The sequence below is a fragment of the Vidua macroura genome, chromosome Z (genome assembly GCF_024509145.1).
Source record: "Vidua macroura isolate BioBank_ID:100142 chromosome Z, ASM2450914v1, whole genome shotgun sequence".
Taxonomy (NCBI): Eukaryota; Metazoa; Chordata; class Aves; order Passeriformes; family Viduidae; genus Vidua; species Vidua macroura.
Window position 1 is genome coordinate 16,231,473 of NC_071611.1, and position 26,307 is coordinate 16,257,779.

Sequence of the window (26,307 nt, forward strand, 5' to 3'; positions counted from 1 at the left end):
AAGTGTTCTGAACTCTGTGTTAACTAACAATGTTAGAAAACACCTCTGAGGAAGAAACTGCTTAGTGAATGTTTTGATTCAACACTTTTGATATCAGTCTGTGGTTGCTGCAATTCTGAATCCAGCCTATTCACTTTAAATTCCATTTTGGTTTCCCATCTTCCTAGAAAATTGGCTATTTCAGCATTCATTACACAGATTGAGTTTTCTGTCAAGATACATCACTCTCTTTCACTGAACTAGGTTATGTCATTCTCCTCCACAAAGCTTCCAAGATTTAATAGATAGGACTCTCTAGGTTAGGCTGCACACAGTCCAGAAGCCTATGCATTCAGAGTTTGACAAATTGATTCTTTTAGAAACGTCCACTGGAGGAAAATATTACAAAACACCACCTGCTATATCATGGCAATGTTTACAGCCTGCAATCACACATGAAGATCCCATGTATTCTACAAATAATGAAATAACAATGTCTATGTCCCGGCACAGTTTCTCAAATGTTGTAACTTGTAAGATAAGATACATCTTATCTTGTAAGATAATGAGCATTTCTGGTAATTCAACTGCACAGGTTTCAGAACAAGTGTCAGAGACCATCTGTTGAAACATACTTCAGTATCAATATGCATCTCTACAATTATGCATTAAAAATAGCACTGATATCTTAATCAATTAAGCAGACTTTGTGTACAGCATTGTTTTCATACCATTAATACTCTGTTTACAAAACAATAAATATAAAATTCACTTTACTTCCATCTGTCCCAGGCTAAAATACAAAGTTGCCTTTAGAAAGATCTGTTCAGTCCCCCCTACTGAGGTCACTTTCATGAAACAATGAGTACTTGAAGTACTCAATTTTTCTCCACCATCAGGACCTCTGTCACACAATCTTCCTAGAAATGGGTTGTGGGCTTTATTTTTTACTTTACAGTTTTTTCCCATCATTTGTTAACGAAAAAAAGAAAGGCTGCACTTTAATGTGACACTCCATTCAAAAAGAGCTGCAAGTCTTTACAGTCACTGTGATTCCTTATCTGCAAAGTGACCTCAAACACTGGATATATTATACCTCCTAAAACAGCAGCTGGTGTTAGAGACATCAGCTTGATATATGAAGAACCCGGAACAAACAGATTTGCATCCTGATCCTCTTCATCTTCATTCATGTCTATCTCTTCCAGTGAGTCCATTTCTGGTCGTGCCTGGAAGATTTAAAAAAATTAAATGTCAGCACAAAAATCCCAAGTCTCATTACCATTCACGATTCCAAGTGTCAAAAATACCAACTAAATATGAAAAGTTCCCCATTTCATTATTTTCACTCCACTTCATAAATTTGAAGCTTAATGAATAAAAGCTTTTCTTCTACCTAACTAAAAGGCAACACTGGTTGGTAAAAATCACAGGGTGTGTAAATACATATCTTTTATCTTTTTCAAAATTCATCTTGACACTTACACCTGAACTAATATTAAAAAAACTTTACTGTCACCCTGATTCTTCTCCAGTTTAACAATGTTTTACATTGGCACTTTAATATAAACAAAACATTTTATACTTTTACATATTAGTTTTTGAAAAACTGCAACATATTTACATTTCTATAAATTAAAACATATTTGCTCACTTTCTGTAAAGTACTGCACCAGTAATACGACTATAAAGGAACTGCACTAGTAATACAGAACTATATACTACTGTGAAAGATTTAGTCTTGCAGCTGAGTTTATATAATTCCCTTATTCTATCCTGTGGTCTTCTATGTGAAACACATTTTTTATTTGTAACTCTTCTCACTGATTTATATAAAACATTTACTATAAAGCCATAGGGATTTCACTATTCCATAAAGTACCAATGGACTACTGAGTACTGCCTAGTCTCTCACATAATGCAAAAAAAGAATCACACAGATGACCTTATGCTCATCTCCTTGTACTTCTTCATTCTGTTAGGTTACTGAGTCACCTAATCAGAAGTTTCAGAGTTTAACAGCCCTCTGCACACTTAAAAAGCCTTTTAGTAAATACCTCAACTATTTTCTGACTGCCTTTACTGACAAAAAAGTAAAATGTTATGCTGTAAAAGTTCACAACAAAAACACGGGAAAACTTTCAGCTTAGTTACAAAAATTGCACCTACTTTTCAAACTGACTCGCCTGTTTTGCAAACAAAAGCCCTATCCATGAGTGTGAATGCAATGGAAGAAACAGCAATCACAAGAGCTGCTTAGTGCCAAGATTCAAATGGAAGCACTAACAGAAGAGCATAAAATGCAAATCAGCTGCCCAAAAAAGTTGCTAATTTAATAACAAAATAAGAAAAACGACCTTCTGACTGCTTAGCCTTAAGTTTCATTTGTGCCTTTCCTTGCTTATAAGACTTAGCTATTCCAATCACACATGACATCATCTCATACTACCAGCAGGAGCTAGTAGAATTTCTGGCAGAGAAGTTACAAGGACTGGTTTCCCTTTCAAGAGGATATAATCCATGTCAGATGGAAGTGTCAGATGTGCTTACTATCATACATATAACATGGTTACCTCTCCAGGAAGATGAAGAATTGTATGTTCTTCAGAGTCAAATGATGAGAGTGATTTATAGGCTGAAATGGCTACAAGGGCATCCTAGAAAATTAATAGGAAGAGAGAAAATCACAAACACAGCATATGGTATTGCTACTGGAAACTCCATAAGAGCTTATCAAGTAACCACTGAACGCTGAAAAAGAGTTCAACAATATTTTCCTGAGGAACACTCTCAATTGCTTACTTTTTATATACACAATGCAAAGTAGCAAGACCAATCTAGGCTTGATAACAACCATTGTGAGCATTTCATTTCAGATAGAAATATCCAAGCTATGAGAATAATGTTGATAACATATTGATGTTTTAGCTGTTGCTAAGAAGTGCTTACTCTAAATCAAAGACTTTTCAGCTTCTTGTGCCAGTGTGCAGGTGCACAAGATGCTCAGAGGGACCAAGGCCAAGACAGATGACCTGAACTGACCAAAGGGATATTCCATATCATAAAACTTTATGCCTAGCATATAAACTCAGGCTAAGTTGGCCAGAGAGTACCCATTACTGCTCAGGGATGGACTGGGCATCCCTCAGTGGGTGGTGAGCATTGTATTGTGCAATGCTTTTATTCCACTTTGTCTTTTTGTTATATCCCCTTTTTTTACTATTATTATTGTTACTGTTTTGTCTTTTTGTTATATCCCCTTTCTTTACTATCATTATTGTTACTGTTATTTTGTTGTTGTTATTATTATTACACAGAAACTTATGAACCTGTACTTGTCTCAGTCCGTGGGGTTTACCTTTTTCCAGTTCTCCTCCCCATCCCACCACAAAGAAGGGGAGTGAACAAGTGGCTGCATGGTACTTAGCTGTCATCTGGGATTAACCATGTGGTTGAAAAATTCTGAAAAACTGAAATAGGCTGACAAAAGTTTTAGTCTTTAACTAAAATACACTACTTCCACCAGCACTATTGTGATGATAGGCCAACATTCCCATGGCATTACAACACTCCACAAGTGAATTTGTCAAGAATGCTTCCCATGTTAAGGCTGAAATTTTCTAGAGGAAGTCAAACTAGTTTCACAAAATCACAGAATATGCGGAGTTGGAAGGCACCCACATGGATCATTGTGTCCACCTCCTGGCTCGATACAGGACATCCCCAAGAGTCACACCTTGTGCCTGAGAGCACCATCCAAACGCTTCTTGAACTGCGTCAAGCTTGGTACTGTGACCACTGCCCTGGGAAGCTGCTTCAGTGCCCAACCACCCTCTGGGGAAAGAATCTTTTCCTGCTATCTCACCTAAACCTCCTCTGACACAGCTTCAGTCCATTCCCTCAGGTCCTGTCATTGGTCACCAGAGAGCAAAGATTAGTGTCTGGCCCTCCTCTTCCTCTTGTGAAGAAGCTGCAGACTCCCATGATGTCTGTCCTCAGTCATCTCCAGGCTGAACAGACCAAGTGACCTCAGCCATTCCTCATATGCTTCCCCTCAAGGTCCCTTGCCATCTTTGTGGCCATTCTTTGGATGCTCTCTAACAATTTAATGTCTTTCTTATATTGTGGTGCCCAAAACTGCCCCCACCACTCGAGGCGAGGACATAGTAGTGCAGAGTTCGTTTGTAAATTCTCCTTGGAAATGGAAGACGTTAGAACCTGCAGTTACCACCTTTTACATGCAGTACATTGCTTCAGAAACAGTGTCAAGCAACAGGAAAAAAACCCTATTAGAAAATGAGATTACTGACACTGTCTTGATGGAAAAGTACAAAACTTAATATCCTGTTGCTGACATCGGAAATTAATGTTTTCAATTATATCACTTACCTCATTCTGTGTATTGTTCCAAAGGAAGCTGATAACTTGAGCTTTGAATTTCTACAAAAGTAAAGGAAATATGCATTTCTCTTTGACCAAATAAGCAGTTGAAATACAGACAGTTCCCTGAAACAACTTACTGCCACATCAACATAGATTGAGCTAGGAAAGTGGAAGGAGTGGAGCTCTGAACTCCAGACATATTCACATGTCCTCACATTCTGTGAGAGGGAAACCATGGATTAACCTTGCACTGGAATTTCCCATCTATTTCCCAGGACACACTAATGCAAGTGAAAACTGTGAAACTGTATGAAACATGAATTTGACTAATCTGAACTGGGCAGTGGGTGCAATTTTATCTAGATTAAGCAGGCTTATGTAAAAGTTATATACAAAGATACACTAAAAGAAAGAGTCACCTTAGTCCATAAGTACACACCTCAAATTCATTTGTATTCACTGTTAATGAGGGAACCAGGGAAAACAATTCATTCAGTGCTTTTAAAATGAGTGGTCTTGTATCACAACTCAGCTTTGGTGACAGAGCATTCCATGTAGAACGGATGCAAACAACCTGCAAGCAAAGAGGGAGGCATCATTACTTACAGCTATCCCAACTTCACTTAAATAACATTTCTTTCCAGTGCTTGTCCTTGCTCTTCCTTCTTGAGAACAGGAATTAATATATGGTTAATAAAAAGTAAAAAAGCAAGCATGTTAAAAGTTCACTTGTAGATCAACTAATGTAACACAGTAATACTGCACAGTATTTCACCAGGGAAAGCAACTACCTGTAGGAAGAAATAACACACTGTAAGCAATACACAGAGCTGTACATGTATCTTCATACCACATTAGTGCTCTACTTAACTTGGTCAAATTAGCTAAAAAGCAAGCTGTCTCTGGGACAATAGGATGAAAGCAGAGGAAGCCACCGAGGAATCTATTTTTGCTGGGAGCCCTACAAAACAAAATACCTTTAATCTTTAAAAACAATAAAAGCAAAAAAAAAATTTAAGAACAAAGATGCAAACCACAAAAGTTCATGAATCTAGAAACTGTTGGAAATTGTCAAACTACAATAAATACTGAACACCAATACCTAATACTAACGCCTTTACACTGTAACTAGAGCACAACAGGATACTTTATTTGTCTTCCAGGATACATAATTTCCCTCCTGGAAACAACACACATCTCACCAAGCTTCTTTTCACCTTCAAAGATCTGCATGACAGCTCAACAAGCAGTCAGTACAACATTTTGCATTTCCAGGCACTGAAAAAGTCTGTAAGATGTTCAGTCAGTTCTAGCTGAAGAATTATACAGAAGTCATAAAAAGTAATAGTCAGGTTTCTCAAGGAAACTTGAATAGACAACAATACTGGTACTAAAACTTCCTCCTTTTTCCTTGTGAGATGTTTTCTGTCACCCAGGCTATCTCTTGGTAACAAGCTGTGTATTTTCCTGAAAATACCTTAAGTAATTTTCATGGAGCATTTCATCAAAACTTAATGTTGCTACCTGTGGAGAACGTAACATTACAGAATTTTACCACTATACCTAAAATAATTCTGTCTATAATTTATCTGTTGTTACTACTTGTCTCAGTTTTCAGACTCCACTGCAACAAAAACAGTACAAAACAGGAAAAAATACAACCAAATAAATAACAAAAAACCCCAATAAAGAGAACCAAGAACCCCAAGAAACTGTAATTCTGTTCACCCTATCCCACCCCACTGAACTACAACACAAAGAAACACCCCAAACCATGTATGCTTAGAACCAAAGTCTAGACAAAAATTTTAAAATAGCAATGGCAAAGCAAAGTACAATTTTCAGCCTTCTAAAGTGAAAAATTGCAAATCAAGACTTAAAAGTCTGAGCAAATGCCATGAAAATGTCTTTCAGGCATAAAAAGTTACAACAAACTAACAGAAGACAAAGACATTGAGAAATACAAATTGATCTATGTAATGAAATCAAATAAAGGTATGTTTATGCAGATATTCCACAAAGGCATTGAGAAAAGCAGTTTTAGTATTATTCTGCACTGAAAAAACAGACTGGTTTGTATCTCTGAATGTAGGTAATTGCCAAATTTAGCAGTCACTATAATGAGTGCAAAACACATTTCAGGGTGCAGTTTAAAAAAATGAAAGATATATTTTGAGTTGAACCCATTTCAGGAACAGCAAATCCATGAATGTGTTTCTATGGTAACATCCACTGATGGCTAGAAAGACCTCATCTGATAATATTCCAAGTGAAAATGATACCTCTTTTTCCATTCTTTCAAAATAGACTGTTTGCAAGAATAAGAAAAAAGGTCTTCCAGTGTTCAGAAACACAGACATGTCTATTAACACTGGAAGTTCCTCCTCAACTATCTAGAAATGTTAAATTTGTAATGAGTTAGTCTGGAAAACACAACATGTATTAATATGTAGAGAAAACAAGCTGTGCATTTGTGGATTGGATACAGTAATTTAGGAAGACTAACAAATCATTAGCCAGCATGTTTAATTTCATTCTTTCCCATAGTAACACACATATTCTCCAACTTCACCAAAGAGGTGAAAAAAGGCCTTAAAAATAGCCAGCATCCTAACAGAAGATTCAGATTTAGCTTAAGACTGTACAATCCCTTCTCAGGTGGTATTTTCTAGACTTGCCACTTAACACCTGTCCTACAGAAAACTCCTACCAAATGACGTAAACTGATGGAACAGGGCTAGAACAGTGGGAAACTGGTACTTTACACACCATAAAACCCCACAGTAAATAAGAAAGGTTATAAAAGCAGTAATAACCTTGACATGGTGTCTTCCTGGAGGAATGGGCAACTGTGATAAATATCTTGTGATGAAATTTATCTGCTAGTCATGAATCCCCATGGAAAAGCCCTGTCATTTCATAGACACTGTCCAGCTTCATAAAGCTGTCCTCTGAAAATGAAAAATACTCTAGAAAACTAGCAAGATAAGAGAACTTTACAACCCTGGTATGCCAATTACTGTCTGAAAAAAAAAAAAAGATCATTGCAATGCAGAAAACATGTGTTTAGAGATCTAGACATGCTAGTGCCATGCTTTGGTAAAGTTCTTAAGTCTGTTTTTATTTTTTTGTTGTGTGGGTTTTTTTCATTCTGGTTTGTTCAAATTAACACATCATTGTTATCTGGAGACATTAACAATCACACAGTGCTTTTGGTACAATACATTTTGATTTACGTTTAGGTTTTCTTGTAATTTTAAAATTGATTTTAAAATAGCAAGCTTGCCACTCCACAAAACTGACTGCTAGATAGGAAAAAAATAAAAGCTAAATTTTACAGGTGCTGAGGAGAGACAAAGCACTTCTGCTTCAGGTAACCTATGGCCCTAAAGGGTGAGAAATCTTAGGAGAAAAATAGAGAACAACATTTCAATGGAAAGGGGATTTAAACACTATGCTTAGAAATTTTATTCTTGAATGTTTCTTGGCTTGTATACTGTACTTGATACATGATGCCAGGATAGCTTCAAATGAAGTACACTAGTTTCTGTTGAAATCACTGGGGGGAAAAAAATTATATGCCAAAAAAGAGGAAATGTGATCTGGCAAGAACTGTGTGACTTTTTTCCATTTTTCATATTCAAGTCACTGTGCATTATTCACTAATGAGCTTATGTTACACCTACCAAAAACAAAGAGGCAGGCGAAAGCAGCTAGCCCTTCTTTCAAGTCCTGCAAAAGCTAAGCTTATACTCTTAACACTATTCATATAGGATGCACTTTGAATGAAGTCCCTATCTTTATGCAATTACTGCAATCAGTAGAATGGATAACTATTCTTACACAAGAGTCAACGAAAAAAAAGAAATCAACGAAAAAAGAAATATGTTGTAGCAAATTTTGTTATCACATTTTAACAAAGGAACCCTTCTGAGACTCTCGGAACTCAACTCTGACAAAGCCACGTGGTGTATAGGGCTCAATCATCAACTGAGTCAACACTGTATGTATGAAAACATAATTTATTATTCTGGTTCAGAAGCTGACTGAAAGCTCTGCCCTCTAAAATACTACATCTAAGCAGCTGCATGTGGAAAAGCTCGGATGCTATATCCCTTTCCCTTAAGTCAGCGGCAGAGACAGAAAACACCAAAACAAAACCCATTTCTATGATTATGTCCTTTTTGCACTGCAAACTATAGTCTAAACAATAAATAAGAGACAGATTAAATTACTTAACCCAAATGATAACCCAGCTTGCCAAACCACAAGAGAATTCCCTGTTGAAGTTTCAGAATAGCTAGGTGGTAGATTAGGTCTCCCAGAACATTACACTGTAGTTAGGGAAATAAGGTGAATAGAATTTGGACAGGAAAAATTGGTTAACATCCACAAAGTCTATCCATCCCTCCTTCCTTTCTTCCTTCTTTCCATCTTGGAGTAGTCTTAGCCTTCCAGTCCTCAACAGCGGTACAGTATACATCAGTTCTCAAATAAGGCTATTATAGTAGGGTGTGAAATTTATTATATATCTAACTCCTACTTCTTTGCAAGACAAAGTCTAAATATAATCCAGCCTGGGAAAACACTGATCTAATACCAAGGCCAGCATTCAAAGAATCTAAGTGACCTTAAGAAGAGCCAAACTTCACACCAAAGGCAAACAAAAAATTACCCTAAATAAATTGTTCCTTAGCAGCCATTGTCTGACCATTTTTAACTATATTGAATACAAATATCTGTGGATGATTCACTATATTGTTCTTGAACTGCTCAGTGATTTCAAATAATGTGGCAATGGCTGGTGTTACTGCAGTAAACACTGCAGTGGAAGTGTAGTAGTGGATAAACATAAAATTGCTGTTTGGCAGAGAATGGGTAATCAAAATATTCCTGCAGGACATAATTAGTTCACTACTCTGATGGCCTGTATAGTACAGTTTGTCAGTAGCAGATTCACAGCATGTCTGTGCCTGCACCACAACACCAGGATATCACCGTCTGGGATGTGGAAACAAAGAGCCTTGTTTCCTAGATTAGAGATATCGTAGCATCGCTATTTGGGTTCAAAGGGACCTCTCAATATTTCCAGCCCAGCCTCCTGCTCAAAGCGGGATTACAATGAGATCAGATCCAGTTGCTCAGGGTTGTATCCAAAAGGAATGAGAAAATCTCCAGGGAAGGACAGAGCACAGTCTCTCTGGGCAGATTGTCCCAAAGCTTACTTGCCCTCTTCATCAGTAAGCAATGAATGCGTTATGGTAAAAGAGAAGCCTCCCAGCTGCTAGCGATTGCACTCCCTATCTGGTACACTCTATGAATGAGACACAGCAGGGCAGGCCAGTAAAAAAATACAAAAATTACATTATTTAAGTGCCTTTCAGCCAATCAGAATTATGTACCAAACAGTCTTCCTTTTCAAATCTCAAGGAAAGATGCATGGAATGATGTCTTTGCAAGAAACTGCAAAGCTGATTTAAAATTTCAGCTCATGCACTGAAGGGCTGATCTGCTGTGGTAGGAGGTCACAGTACAATTTCCCAGGAACTATTAACTTATGTTGGAGGAGAGGAATTAGATTTGTCAGAAGAAATTCTGCAGCAACTCAATGTACTCTTAAAAAAGAGCCAACCAGGAAAAAAACTTCATGAACCATGAGCAAAACTTGAAACACAAGGACAAGCCAATTTAATCTTACCTCAGCCTCACAAAGTGCCCGTAGACCCTGTAATACTATGGCAGCGGGTGAAGCTTGATCAGGTTTTGTGCATTCATTTAATACCTGGGAAATTGCAGCCAACATGTCTGCTCCATGCTGGTATGGTCTAAAGGAAAAAAAAAAAAAATAGAAGGCAATATTCACACATACACACAAGTTACAATTTATACACAAAAATCTATTAAGTGCTAGTTTTATTTAAGTGACAACTAAAACTGTCTAGAACTGGGAATTCACACACACACACAGAAAAAAACATACAAGGAGGATATGACAGAGCGCTCTAAAGGCTGAGTGACATGGGGAATTAAATCAGCAGGCATCAAGTTCCAAATAAAAGATCACCAAATGCTAAAGTTGTAGAAGGTTTTGTCTAAACATGTTGTGTTCACTGAAAGATTACATCATTCAAGAAGGGACAGAGAATGAAAGTCCAAATGCACGTTTTTATGATTCTTTGTTGCATTCTCCTGCAAGTAGTCCCTACTGTGTATTGGTGGGATTCTGGCAACAAATGTTTTCTGTACTTTTTACATCAGAGAGCTATGTTTTCCCTTTTTTTTTTTTTTTTTTTTCCCTGCTGCAATGCCACTTGTCCTTCCCTCAGAGACTATATGGGCTGCTTTAACTTTCCAGTCTTTTAACTATCCATTCAGTTTTATTGGGTTGTGGGGGGCAAGGTGTTCAACAGTTCCTCATACTACCTCTGTAAGAGATTCTGGTAAATGGTATCTGGGAGGTGATTTATATGCATGGTAAATTGTTCCTTATCTATTCATTCACACTTTCTTCAAAATAATTTCTAAACGCATGAAGAATGTCCACACACCTGAACTCCAGCTATACCACTTAACTGGCAAAAAGAATACTAAAGGTGCTTTGAGATTTCTTTCTTGCTTTTCACTTCAAATAACCTTATGGAAAAATACTGTCTGCCAAAATGGAAGAAGGTTGAAGAGGTAAAGGAAAAGATATTTTTTAGGAACTTAGTTTTAGTTGATACTTAGAAGTTATTTGAATCTTCTAGCTGTTAGTAGCTGACCTTCAAAAAGGAAAGTGAAAACTGGAACCCAAGATAGGTGACAAACAGAAAAGGAATACGGTGCACATAAAACCTTGCAATAAATACCAATGCATTTAAAAATACTTTTTACAGGAACTCTAAATTATTATCAAGTACTGATATTCATTAATTGTTAGAGCTGGAAAGGTTCAATGTATTATCCAGTTAGACCTGTACAACAGCGTTCTGTGCTATTATAGCTGAGTTAAGCCCAAAAATATACATGTGACAAATATGTAATATTTGGTTTTCAGAAAAATATGTAATATATGGTTTTCAAAAAAAAAAAATTCTATCTTTCTTTAAATAGATCAAAAGACAGACAATTAGTCCGTATTTCTATATTTCATCTCTCCCTTTTTCTAATCTGGAAGTGTTATGCCTGAAGTTTCTACCCTGAACCAGCATAGGATGCATCTTTTATTCCAGGATGAAGATAATTTAATTGTAACAGCATTTATATGTGCATTCTATTAGTCATAACAGAAAACCCCAAACTTAGTAGCTGCTTAGATTAGCAATGGCTGAGTCAGTGTCTCAACTAGAAAAATATTACTCACAATTAAAAAAAATTAAAAATATTACTCACAATTAACATTACAAAGATACAAGATACGTAACACTTGCACTCACCTCAGCCTACATATATCTCTTATACAAGCAGCTTTAGCAATCAGCTTTTCCCATTGAGCATCTTTGTCAACAGACACAGAGGGTATATCAGACATTGCCAAGAACTTCTGCAGTTCTGGATAAATTCGATCCTAGAAAAGATTTCATTACAAATAATCATCACACCTTTAAAAGCATGACTGGATTTTCAATTGGTAGCACTTCAACATGACTTCTGCATACCACTTTGATTTTTATTATTGTATACCATATTTTGCTTTTTTTCATTATTTGTCTCTAATGCTACATTGAGATCAAACTGGCTTTTGCAGACCAGGTCTCTATTCATCTTTTAAAAAATCAGAAGCAAATTATTGTACATAACTTGTGCTGATTTTGTCTGGGACAGAGTTAATTCTCTTCGCAATGGCTGGCATGGAACTGTGTTTTGGATTTCTGCTGAACACAGGGTTGATAATTCAGAGATGTTTTCATTATTGATGAGCGGGGCTTACACACAGCCAAGGCCTTTTCTGCTTTTCATGCTGGGGAGGAAGTTGGGGATGCTAGCGAGGTTGGGAGGAGACACAGCCAGGATGGGTGACCCAAAATCAGAGGGATATTCCAGACCATATGACATCATACTCAGGATACAAAATGGAGGGAAGAAGGAGGAAGGGGGAGACATTTGGATTGATGACATTTGTCTTCTCAAGCCACCATTACATGTGATCTCTCTCCAGGAGATGGCTGAACACGTGTCTGGAAAGCAGTGAATTAATTCCCTGTTTTGTTTTGCTTGTGTGCACAGATTTTGCTTTTGCTATTAAACTGTCTATCTCAACCCACCAGTTTTCTTCCTTTCACCCTTCTAAATTTTCTCCCCAGTCTTTACTGGTGGGTATAGATATGAATGAGTGGGTGTGTGGTACTTTGGTGCTAGCTGGGGTTAAACCAACACTAAGATCTTGTTCTTACTGCATATAATGAAAAGCAGAAAGCTATCCTTCAAACAATTTTTTTTTCTAATCGCAGTTTAAGATGTCGTGAAATGAAAATAAAATTTCATGAAAGACATACTATTTAAATATTCTACTAGAAGATCAGTACAGACACCATTAACACTATTTACTTCATAGTGCTGATAGTGACATACTAGTGGAAGCTATGTTCCACAATTATTTTCTTCCTTGGTTAACGGTAATGAAGTTTTTCAACTGGACTTATTATAGTGACACTATAAGAAGTTTCTAACCTGTCTTTCCCATAATGATGTCATCAGCCGTGAGGCAATTGCTCTGAGCTTAGCTGTGCTCCCCAGCATGTGTATTGCACGTAGAATCTGAGATACACAAACCTGAAAGAAATTTTTCATCAAGTTTTTTATTTTGTATGTCCAAGGACAAAGAGTAACCTAGAAATCATTATTTTACAACCAAGTACAACCAGGAAAAACTGGAAAAACCATCCAACTGCAATACTAGAAATAAACTTAAAGTAATTTTCCAAAAAACTTTAGCAAATAACAAGTCCAAGAGCATCCTCTCACGACATATATAATGATCATACAGTGTAGAAAGTAAAGTGTAATGTACATTTAACTTTAAAACAAATATCATATCCCATCCAAAATATTACAAAGTAATGCAGAAGCTTAAAAATCAGTTAAGGAAGATATACATTGCTCAGTCTAAATAGTTTTTATAAATACATGACCTTTTATCGACACAGTTTTCATTTTACTAAAAATCTTTCATTCTGACCTTATGTACACCGAGTGTAGGCAAAGTATACAATATCTCCCTGTAAAGTGCAGGCTCCAAAGGTCTTCCCAATTTAAATATCAAAACAGGGATGAGATTTGGGACCTAAAATAGAATAAACGCAGGAAAATTTGCCAAATTTGCCAACATGACACCTTAGAAAAGACAATGGACTTGTCTCAACATATTAGAAAATCATACCTTTTATGCATTTATTTCCTGCCTGCATATATGAGAAACCTGTCACATAATACAATATAATTTATTACATTCTTACTATATGGTACAAAACTTCCAGAGAGCTGCTGCTGAAGTTACAATAAAGTAAAGGACACTTACATATCTCCATTCCCTTTTTAATCAGATTTTCTGTATTTTCACAGAAGCAGGTGCTACAGTTTTTTTCTTGTGCATCTTCTTATCACTGTGTGATTACATCTAAAATTAAATCTACTCATGATGTAATTTTGTTATGACTACATAAAACACAAGCACACAGAAACACACAAATACATATGCTATTTATATATGAGATATATACATATATGACTGGTTTATACAGATACTGGTTAAAAACCAGTGGAAAATTCTGCTACACCATTTGTTTCAACATGCATTTTCATATGAGCAGATGATAAATTTTTTTACTGTAAAAAGATCTGTCTCAGTCCACAGGAAGAATAATAACTAATAATTCAAGTGCTCTGGGATTTTGCATACTTGGCTCTGTTCTGGCTCCAAATCAGAGACCAAAAAAAGAAATTGTTTTTTCTACAAGTCATCATTATCTTTACAGGATATCTTTACAGTTCAGCAATGTAAACTGGTGCTTCCACAAACTTAAACTATGCTCTGGAATTGTTAATAGTAACTGGTATAGTTAATTCATTAGGTGGCATTTACCACCCAATGAATTAACTATAATGCATTACTTTTTTCCATTTTCCAAATTGTATTTGACATTCTTAAATAAAATAAATCCCTTTATAAACCACAAATATTCCAGATTTTTGTGAAATTGACTAGTCTTCCTCTTTTTCTATTTCTCAAAGTTGTTGTCTACCTTGTATAGAATCAGTCATCACTCAGTGACCTGCCTAGAAAGAGGATTGGCTTTATGTAAATATTTCAAAGCACAATCAATTAAATGAGGCTGGGAATTTAGGGCAGTATTAATTTGAAAAGATTTTCACACCCAAACTGAATGTATCTTCCCACTAGGAACCTCCCTTCCCTTTCTTTCAAACTGCTGGATTTAAGAAAAGTTGGGCAGTTTTACAGCTTCTGTTGTGTCCAGATTTTGGCTCGGCTAGAACTAAATTTCTTCACGCACCTTGTTGGCAATGATTTGTCAACAAAACAGTGTTGAAAACACTGATGTTCCCTGCTGGTGTTATATTCTTTAAAACAGAAAAGGGCATGGGGCAAGTAAGTTATACCACTTCTCTAGCACATGGCAGAATTGATTAATGTAAATTCTGCTCCCAGGTAAAATTCAGCAATAAAATTAAATGTTAATGTCTGCATTAACATTGAAACACAGGAAGGTGAAACCTGCACTCAAAGCATGAGATTTAATTTGCTGCCCAACCTTTTCTTTCTACTCCCTAACTGTAATTATTTGTTTAAGCTAGTCTGTGCAGTTGTATTTCCCTGCTTTACTCATGCTAAAGAGAAAACAACAGTGTCTGAGAGAAAATTATGTACAGGAAGAAAACTAAAGTTAACTTCCTGATTAAAGAGAACCCAAAATAAGACTTGAGTGCTCAAGGGTCAACATCTTTCAAGCAATAACTTGTTTTGGTTAAATCAAGCCTTAGGTAATGGGAAGGTTGCACAAATAAGACAGGTAGACAAAAATTCTCCTTGAATATAGGGAACCTGATAGAGGAAAGCAGTTTTTTTTCTGGGCACCTGTTGTACCTTGAGTATCAAGAAAAAAACATAACTCCTGACTTATTGTTACCTAAATCTTTGAATGATACAAGGTAAACTGCAGGTGATGAGTAAGCAGTGGGCATGGGATATCTTTGGGGTAGAGGTAATCATTAACCCTAACACAGCAACCTGCATCACCATGTTAAGTTTCAAAATTCTCAGGGAGGTCACATATGCTCCTCCACTGATTCACTGATACATAAGGTTTTCATACAACTGTTAACATGTTAATAGGGAAGAAATGTCTTCTAATAAAATTATCCAGAAAGTTTCATATGCAGCAGAATAACTGGAAGGCTCTCAGCTCAGAGGATAAGAGGATTTTGTCAATTCTTTAAATCATATCCATCCCTGATAAATGCTGTGCTGGGCAAATAGGTTATATAAGACAGCAGTAGAGATGACAGATATGTCATTATAATGACCAATATCCTTACCTAAGTTGCTTACTTCCCATCTCTTCCCGTATTACCCCTTTCTCTTGCCAGAGGCAGGTTCTTGGGCAACTCACTTTCATCTCAAGCTAGTTCTCTAGTCAATAGACTACTTCCTTAATTTTTCTCAGTTGTAGCGACACTGGACTACACATCAGCAGTGAGACCAAATGATATATAAAAAAAAAGATATTCATAATCCTTAGTTATAATAGCATTCAAACCCTCTAAAGTAATTCTGCTTAAGCCCAGTCTTCATCAGCTGTGATGGGAAGCTCTTTTAAAGTCCTATGTCTACATTAATTACCTTGTTATGAAGTTTATTGTACGGTAAACATATATTAAATCAAAGCTCTAGAATTGCTTTTACACTACTATCTAGTAAACAGATCCTAAGTTTGATTTACAAAATTCTTAGGAAATGTTTATGCATGTGCTACTGTAAAGACAGTTAGAAACTTCTTTAAAAGTATTATCCTTTACAGTCTGTTTGTTATGTCCCGTATATTTCAACTGTAAGATTAGGAAAAACACCAAAAAAGAGGTACAGCAAAGCTACTCCTCTCTCCATCTGCCTCATATAATGGACAAAAGAATGTTGGGATTAATTTCAATATTAAATTTATACTACATCTTCATCAAGGGCGTAACAGCTCCACAAAATTGATATGACAATTCGCTAACTCCCAGTAGGTAGGAACCTGTGGATGTAACAGCCTGGTCAGAGAGTAAGAAAACCAGGTAAGTTTTCTCATGGCCGGCTTGTGAGACTTGAGACAGTTATAGAGAAATGATGATAGTTTGTTATTGTAAACAACCTGCAAGTGGCGTTTTTCCTACTCTCTGTTTTCCTGCTTTTCTCAAAGATGATTTATAAGAAAGGTGTTTTTGTTAATTAGCCAATCAGGTGAAATGTATTGACTGATTGACCAATCTGGTCTATATGTATCAGAACAGTCTATAAAAAGAGAGAATTTTCATATGGAAGTGGCTGCTGTGCAAACCAGCCTTCTGGTGAGTCTGTATCATTTCTTACCCAATAGCAACAGGAACCAACTTCAGAATGGGAGGCATGCTGCCTGTCAACACTGGTACCAGAGGATGCAGAAGTTAAGTCAAGACTGCCTTTAGGAATCTGGAGAAGGGTTTTGACATAATGTTTTTTTGGTTTTAAAACTAATTTGCATCATAAAAATAATGCTGAGATTTCTCAACAATCTTCCCTTTTAAAATAAAACTCAACATGTGAAACAAAATTATATTATTTAATGAATACACCTGAGAAGCATTCTCTGCCATTTGGTGGCATGACTTCTTTTTCTGAGCAACAGGACAACTGTTCTTTTTCAAAAAGCACATGCTAAGAGAGAAGAGCAGGTTCCATTTCTGGGCTGAATTTTGGCAGATCAACCATCAACCTAGTTGTCCAGTAGGCAAGACAGTGAAATGGGAAGATTTCTGAAAGCATACAGTACTTTGGCATTTCTTGCTTCAATGAACAAGACAAAACTACTGGGCAATTCAGACAAATGAAGGAACAGGTTTTTCAGATAAGTGCATAAATGTAGCTAAGTTTCTCTTTATAAAACTATAAAATAAATTTCTCTCAAAAATGACAAGCACTTTTTAGAAAACACAAGCTAGGTTTTCTAAAGTTTCATGTACTCTAGCAGGATCCTAATCAATGAGTTAGCATCATGAGGAGTCTGTTCACAAACTAGGACTATGACATGATTCTTTCCCTACTGCTACTCACTAAAGTTTGCATAATGAATCTAACAAAAAAAAGCATCAGGCACCACCTGAACAAGACAAATTTAGTTCAATATGTCCTTAAACATGTTTTCTACATGAATAAAAATGTATTTTACGTTTTTGGGTATTAATGCACTCCCAAACCTCAAAGAACATAAAATAATGCATCTTCAGATGAACGTCCCAGAAGTTGTCATTTACCATTAAAACAGTCCATTCCAGCAGTTGAAAGACCATAAAGAATGCATGTCCTCTATAGACTCACAATCCTCAAATAACAGTAATAGATCTTGTGCTATATCCACCAGTGACCTTAGTCAGATGATCTAATTTCTTCTCTTTACAGCACAGCAAGGGTTTCACAGAGTGTAATAACAATTTCTGCACAAGACAATTCATCCAATTAGAAAGACCAATTAAGTTCTTCATGTGTCTCTGCTGCCTATGCAGAGATTTTACTTCAGGAAGCCTAAAAGCCCATGTAACTCTTCATTCCTCAGCCTTTAGAAAATTTTTCTGGGCTTTCTTCCACAGGGGAAGTCCAGAACCACTACTCCAAAATGCTTCAGCTAAAATCATTACCTTGCATCATAAAAAGGTTTTTACTCAGTGGGGAAAGAAGAGATACATGTAGAGAAACATTCTGTAGCCTCCCTTCATGGAGAGGGTAAGGGGAAAAAAAAGAAACAAAAATAAAGCATAACCAGAACAATGTTTGCAAGAGCAATTATGGTATAATAATTAAACCTAGTGATGTTTTTGAAGTGCTCCACCAGTTTAGATAATGGACTCCTTACAAAAACAACATTCAGTGTGAAAACAGGAGCTACAGTTGGTGAACTCTGTGAAGAGTTGGAATACACGTGAAAGCAATCTCTCTTTCTGACTCCATTTTGTTTTGAAACACAATTCTTCAACTAGATTTTGCACAGGAATCACCTGTGGCTTTTCAATTCAATATCCACAGCTACAACCATAGTGTCCCTTTGTGAACAACAAAGTAATGGAATTTCTCTAGCAGCAAAATTCTGTGACTGTCTAGATCACTAAAAAAACCAAACAACCAATAACAAAAAAACCCAGCACACAATTCTTTTTATGCTATGACCTTCACCATGACATCTCAGCATTTTTATATACTTTGCTAGAGTACAGGTAATTCACAGTGGCTCCAAAGTAGACACTTCTTAATTTTACCCTTTATTCATTTAACTTCTGCAACTTTAAGTGCTGAAGTAGTAGCTAGTAAACTTCTAGCCCATGTTTACTTTGATTTGGACATGATTCTAAGAATTCAGAATATACCTGTTACAAATACCTGGCTTTAAACTGAGTGTTGGAAGTGCCACTCACACCAAAGGAACAGATTCAAGTTGATATAGATGTGACTGTCTAAAAATAAGACTGGGCTTAACAGACACTTTTTGTTTTCTTCTTTCCATACCTGTCTTCTGACTTCCTTCTTCTTCAGAACAGACTTCTGACTACTATGCTGCACAGCACTTTCCACTGCATCCTTCAGAAAGTACCCTAAAGAAGGAACTGAAGACTCAAAATGTCTAACAAGTTTGTTATGATGGGTTTTTCACTTTCTTAAGTTACATTCCAACCACTTACTTCCACCATATTTTATATAGCACCATTTATTTCTGTGGAACTGAATAAAACACAGAACCAAACATAGCAATTTCTGAAGTATAACTCTGCCATCAGTATGTTAGTGTTAGTTGCCATCACACCGCTGACTGAATTTATTAAAGTAATCAGTTATATCCTCCATGCAGGAGCTTCAATGCTTTCTCTCACTGTACTGTTATTACAAGAGAAAGATGAGACAATTCGACAGTAATTCTTCTACCTTAGAGAGAGCAATGAACCTACAAGAAGCAACGTGATAATCTTTCAGTGCAGTGCTGCACTGTAATAGTCTCTGTGGAGCCATTAAGCAGACTCGGAACTAAAGTAACTTGTCAGAAACAAGACAGATGCCAGGTGATGATGCCAAGTTCAAATAAGCCAGACAGTAAGTTCAAATTTCAAAACATTAAAATATTTTGGAGTAAAATACATCTTTTAAATTATAGAAATGCATTAAATGTTGCTAACTCGAGAATATGGTGTCCTTGGTTGCACTTAACTGAGGACTAGGAACAGAAACATCACCCCAGTGAAGCACACTATTTTTCCCATGCCAAATTTTCAAATATTACTCAGCAGAACATCTGCTATATTACCAGTTATACTGACTGCTTTATATGATACTACTACAAAGATATCTGATTACATTACATATTTTGCAGAAAAGTATTTTAAAGCCCACAGTCATTTTAAAAACTAAAAGCCCTCCATCTGCATGTCTTATCAGCTGACAAAATGTGAGCCAGTAAGAAAGTATCAACAAATCAGGTTGAGTTCTGCATTTTTGCAATAGTTTCTAATTCACATGGACTTCTGCTGATCAGTGGGGAAACAAAAAATATTATGAAGTTTGAACTTCATCTTCTCATTGCCTTTGGACATAAGCCATGCTTCCCAGTGTCAGGGAGGACTTTTTCATGAAGGTCCTTAATTCTACGGAAGGTTTCTTAACTCTAAGGTAGTCTGACCACAATAGTTAGCTCAACAGGATACGCCCATTAGTCTTACTTTTGTTCATTGTATTGGTGAACAAAACCTCTGGCTTAAAATAAGAATAAACAAAGCAGAAAAATCCACTCATATAATGCTAAACATGAATAGCTTCAGGTTAAATCACTCTCCCTGTATCTGTCTAAAGCTTCTGTAATTCTGCTGACTTGCTCTTTGATTTGTCTCTAAACCTGTTCATTTAAAATCAGTGGAGCTATTTTAGATTAATCCAATTAAATTCATAACAGTAATTCCCTACAGTCAGGCTTCAGGCCATCTGTTCAGGTACCAGATTACTTCAGTGGTATTTTTTCAGCAAGTTATTGCTTTTCTTCTATCATTGTTAAACTGCATTTTGAACAACTATATCAAATAGTTAATAAACAAAGCATTATTTCTCCCTTTCCCGTAATATGCCGCTGATTCATCATCTAACTCAAAGACCCAATGCAACAAAGCAGGTTAGAGATAGTCCACAAAACCTGAAAGCCACTCCTAGAGCATCTGGAGTTATCTTAGTAATTTTTACACAGCTAGCTAGGCACAAGAAGAAACCTGCCTTAATTGCAGCAGCTTGGATCAGAAGTCAGAGAAATGTTCCCACAACAAGGCAGATGTATGTCTTACCTTTTTCCTAGAGAATAAGTAATTTACAAGGACTGGGACCTGGATCCCTGGTTACAAACTATTTAGTAGACATGTCAAACTACTCATAGTTGAGGTGTACCACTCCTAATAGTTTTGAAAGCTGACTTACAGAAACATTTTCAAGAAAAAACTAAGTTAAAGAAGAGATACCCAGGTGCTTCTACATCAGCTCAGCTTTCCTTTTACACAGAAGTACAATTCATTTTGCTTACTCCTGACCTTTGAGCACAGTTAGGTGCTTTCTACTTAAGTGAGAAACTGAAGTTTTAAAAACTACTTTGAAAAAAAATAAAGTCAACAAAGCATCTATAAGTTTCCTTAAGCTTAGCGTCAGTGTCTTCCCTCAAAAACCTGTCTCAGTTACATGACGAAATGCATCTGGAAGACTCATTTCTGACTCCTGGCTTAGGATCACATTGTCATAGTCAGATCACAGTTTTCATTACCTTAAATTTTACATTCTTTCCCTTGTCATTGAGCCTTCCGCTCAAGAAGTTTAAATGGCTTATAGGAAGTAAAAAGTGTTATTTTCTGGCAAAATCATTCTACTTCTAACCTGCTTCTTAATGGATTTCGGTTTTCCTGGAGGTAAGATTTTTATGCTACCAGATTTCCAATATGTACTTAAATAATACAGTCAAACTCTTGTGTTGTAGAACATGCAAACTCTTTGAGAAGAAAGCAATTAAAAAATCCCAAAGAAAATAAAGCCCATCTGCTATGGCATAAATTAAAGCTGAATCAACACTTCTCTCTTGCCTATTTTACAAGTAAGTTATAGTTGTATCTGTACTGTCCTCTAGTAACACTGTACAATGCCTTCTTGCATTATGTTGCTCTTTCCAGATAACCCCCTTCATCTTTCCAGATTACGGAGGTAAATTTATGCATCCTGTATAATTCTAGCTTGAATTCAGTACTAAAGTAGGCAAAGAATATGCACATATTTCTAAAAAACAAGAATAAAGGTGTCACAAGGGACTTGGCAGTCTTCTAGTAACCACAAAAGAACATAGAGAATAATTCATAAGGTCATCAGAAGTTAGAAATTATTTTGTAGCTCCTTTTCAGCTTCCTCATGTTGTATTTTCATGCTTCCTGGATAATACCAACAAATAAGCCAGTCTCCTTCCTAAGTCACTTGCTGGACCTAGCATCATGAAGCTGTGGCAGACTTGCCCCTCTCAAACTGCAAAATCCAACACAACTCCTGAAAAAAATCCCAAACCACTAAAAATAAATCTTTACCTGAGAATAATCAGCCTTGGCTATTTCTGTTGTAGCCTGGAGTACATCACGAAGACTATCTCCATTTTCTTGGATCAGTAGATAACCCAACAAAAGAAAAACATGGGCAGGTACTTGAGTACTAACAGGTAGCAGTGACTTCACTGAAGATAACCACTTAGTAACTGCAGACTTCTCCTTCATGAGCTCCATGATCTTCCAGGTTGTATACAGTGAACTGTAAGAGTTGGTTATGGGGCAAAGGAGTTTGCAGGGCACCTGAGAACAAGTGAAACAAATCAAAGTCTCAAACAAATAAAATACCATGAAGTCATAACATCCAAAACATTTTTATGGTCCCGATGCAATAAATATAAATAATACACTGTGATACGTTTTTTCAAAATCTTTTATATGAATTCTTGCACTACAGATGTTGCAATGGGTTAAGAATTCCCTGCTCAAAAGTTCCCATTTTGTCTAACATCCATCACTCCTGTTCTTGATGGTAGCTGCAGTGCTAGTTGCCCACTAAAATGGGCATTGTAATTCTCAAGTATGTAAAAAACTCGTGTTTCTGACAATGACAGGACAATCCCAGAATTTCAACTATCATCTATATTATTTTTAAAAACTGTCTTAACTCTTAATAGTACTTAATATGACAGGTTTAAGTTAACCTGACTTTACATTTTTTGTTTAAGAAATGTTTTGCTTCTCAGAACAAAATGTTCTACAGTTGTGTCACTGAAAACAGGGAAGTAAAACTCTCAATCCAATCTGTTAGGTTAGAAAGCTGACATTCCTTTAATCGCATTCCTGGAGGCATAGGGAATTCTCCTCAAAGCATTCATGATCAGTAACCTAACAGACTGGGTTATATTTCTGAAACAAATACATATACATTCAATTTTTGAATACATCTATATGTTAACTATTTCCATGGACCTGTTTGGATATGGTTCCTGATCTTCTGGTGAATCTTTTCTCCTTGACAAATACGTCATCAAGTCATTATGTATTTCGCTCATCATTCTTTGGTCTGACACACAACCCTTGTTCTCAAAGCCAAGATATCACCTTGTACATATTAATCACTAACACAAATAAATAAGGAAGTATTAGTGGAACACGACTTATTAATCACACTCATAGGGAGTTAAGACAAGGCCACACTAACTCTGGCATTTGCACTAAGTACTGTAGGGTAGGAAATAGGCATTAATCAGGAATATAGGGATAATATACTATTGTGCTGAAGTTAAAAGGATTTTCCAACATCTTCCCCCACTCCTCCATAGATTTCTTCTAATGGAAATATAACCTTTTCAGTAGCAGTTGCAGTCACAAAAGATTTAGCAGCAGGAAAGTTGTAAAATACAATCAAGGAGTTATTTTAAGTCGGATTTTTATATAAGGGTAATATATTTTAAAGCTCCTTTATATTTTAAGGGTAAAATATTTTAAAATATATTTTAGATATTTTAAATAAATTAAAAAAAATAAAATGTATTTTAAATAAAAATATATTTTAAAATAAAGTTCAAAGTTTTTCATTAAAACAGGAAAGCTTAATACAAGACATGACATCTCCTTCCCACGAATTATTTGCTTCCTTAGAAAATATCTTCACATTATCAAGAAAGTAGTTAGCAGGCAGTAATCAGGTGAAGGACATTTATATAAAGATAAGGTGAAGAAAGTATTTGAGAAGAGATCTCCAAATGAACATTGAAAGTGGAATTCAGAATACAAAAGGCATGGGCCCACTCGGCTTTAATAACCAGGGGAAAAAGAAGACTTTGAGTGGTAAAAGCTGTTCTAATTAAAACTGCAGAATTTCATTTTAATCACAATGTCTGATTCAATGTAAATTTATTTTTGCAAATGGAAGGTAGAATGCCCTTGAATTTTAGATAACTTTTTAAAAATTACATTGAAATTAGCTTATTCCATTACTTACACATTACAACTATTGCATGTGAAAAATCAGCAATCTGAAGTGCTATCTCCTCTGGCTGGCAAAATCACTTGGAGCCAAAAATCTCTTTTGGGTACAGCTATGATAATTCCATTTATTGAAAAAGGTATTTAAACTTTATCCAAGGACATACAGAGGTCTAGTAAGAGTTCCAGGACCCATAAAATGTACTGTTTACTTGCCTGCCAGTAGAAGATAACAGGTCTTGAAATCAAGAGCAGACTATGAACGGTTTTCTGCTCTTTGGAGTTCTCTTTGGGAGGAGAGAAACAAAGTTTCTCTTTGTTTGTTTGTGAGGATTTTTTGTGTCTGCAGTAGAGGTGTTCCCATTTTTTTTGGTTTTTATATTTTTTTAAGTGCCTGAGAAAAGCTGCTAAAATTGGTAGAGTCTGAAATATTATATTAGTATTTCCCATTCCACATTACATTCCCAAAAGGTTTTGCTATGTAATTGTACTCCCTCACTTCTCTCTTTATTGGGAGGCTATGATCACAACTTTATTTTATTGCTGCACTCTAGTCAAGCGAGTTAAGTACAAAATTTCAGTCTATTAACACAAATACATAAAGGGGGTTGTGTGTCTATATACCTACACATACACACACACATATACACATATACATACACATATAAAATCCCTCAATGGCAAAGTATACGTGAAGGTCTAGCCCCATCCTAACTTCCAAGTCATGGCATGGAGTGTAGAAATATTCCCCACTACCATCAATGCAAAATTAAAAAAAAAAAAAAAAAAAGGCCATTAAAGGACATGTAAAGTTTGAGTGCTGTTAAAAGCAAAAAGAGAAGCACACCCTTAATGGAAAGGTGGCCAAATACCCACTGGAGACTACAAGATCCTTGCTAGGATTTCCAGGGTGGCACACATGAAGGTCAGGATTCAGCTGGAACTGGAATTGGCCAGTGATATCCAAAAGAAGAAATGGCTGATCAGATACATAAGCAACTAAGCAGAAGCCTGGGGAAGACATAGGCCCATTACTAGACAGGACAGGAAAAAGTTACTGATAATGCTTAATAATGCCTTTTCTCCTGATCAACGTGTTTTACTGAGGCTGGCAGCCTGTCTGAAGTGGGGCCCCCCAGGGATCAGTACTGGGCTCCACGTTGTAACACCTCCATGAGTGATCTGGACAGTGGGACCAAAAGCACCCTCACCACCTAAATTGATGTCCATTTGGGGTGACACATCAGCAGGGAGAGCCACCTTGCAGAGATATGAACAGGCTGGAAGACCGGGCCACAAGAACTGTGTAAAGTTCAACCAAGGGAAGTGCAGAGTCCTGCACCAAAGAGCCTGGCCAGGCTAGGACCCATGAGCTGTGGAACAGCCTTGCCAAGAGGAGCCGGGGGTGTCAGCGGACAACACACAGACACCAGGTCAGCAGTGCACTGCTGCAGCTACTGAGGCAAAGTGGATCCTGAGCTGCATCCATGGGGCACTGCCAACAGAGAGAGATGTGGCCATCCCACTTTACCAGCACTTGTCACACATGGGGTAGTGTGTCCAGTTCAGGCTCCTACAGTTCCAAAACAGATGTGGACGGACTAAAGAGGGGTCAAAGAGTGCCATGAGTCAGGTCTTTTCACCCTGAAGTGAAAACAAGTGAAGACTCAAGACAAAGTGAAGGCTCAAGGGGGATGTCATTATTTTCCAGTACTTGAAGGGCAGTTTTTAAGAGAACAGAAGCTCTCCCTTCACAAAGAGCCACAGAATGGAGAATACAAAGGGCAATGGATACAAGATGCCTGGGAGAAGGTGAGGGATAACATTAGTAGCAAGACATTTCTGATAGTGAAAACATATTCACTGGAACAACCTCTCCAGGGACATGGTATAGTCCCCATCACTGGATGTTATCAACATATGATTGCATAGGATACTAATCTTATCTAGGGTCCCTTTCCTATGAAAAGCTAGACCAGATGATCTTGCAGCCTGGGCTGTTCTGTGATTCTATTAAAATACACCATAACTTAATCATGTTTGCTCTTATATACACTTGCTCAAAGCTTCTTCACTGGGGATATAGTATTTGCTTTCTTTTTACTACCTCTTTTCTTGTCTATTTCCAATATGAAGCAAGTCTAAGTATAATTCAATCAAGATTTTATTCTCTTAGCACTGATCTGATCCTACAACACACATTGACTGTTA

General features: G+C 36.6%; 1 protein-coding gene across 2 annotated transcripts in view; it reads right to left on the bottom strand.

Moving 5' to 3' along the window:
- The window catches only part of FOCAD (focadhesin), a 95,280-nt gene that overhangs the window by 40,230 nt on the left and 28,743 nt on the right, over positions 1-26,307 (bottom strand). For both annotated transcript variants that reach the window (XM_054003141.1, XM_054003140.1), the window contains exons 12-20: positions 22,171-22,428; positions 13,520-13,624; positions 13,012-13,113; positions 11,778-11,908; positions 10,061-10,187; positions 4,802-4,936; positions 4,369-4,419; positions 2,553-2,636; positions 1,076-1,208 (exon numbers count right to left, since the gene is read on the bottom strand). In XM_054003141.1, the coding sequence (XP_053859116.1) occupies positions 1,076-1,208; positions 2,553-2,636; positions 4,369-4,419; positions 4,802-4,936; positions 10,061-10,187; positions 11,778-11,908; positions 13,012-13,113; positions 13,520-13,624; positions 22,171-22,428 (1,126 nt within the window). The remainder of the gene's footprint in view (positions 1-1,075; positions 1,209-2,552; positions 2,637-4,368; positions 4,420-4,801; positions 4,937-10,060; positions 10,188-11,777; positions 11,909-13,011; positions 13,114-13,519; positions 13,625-22,170; positions 22,429-26,307) is intronic.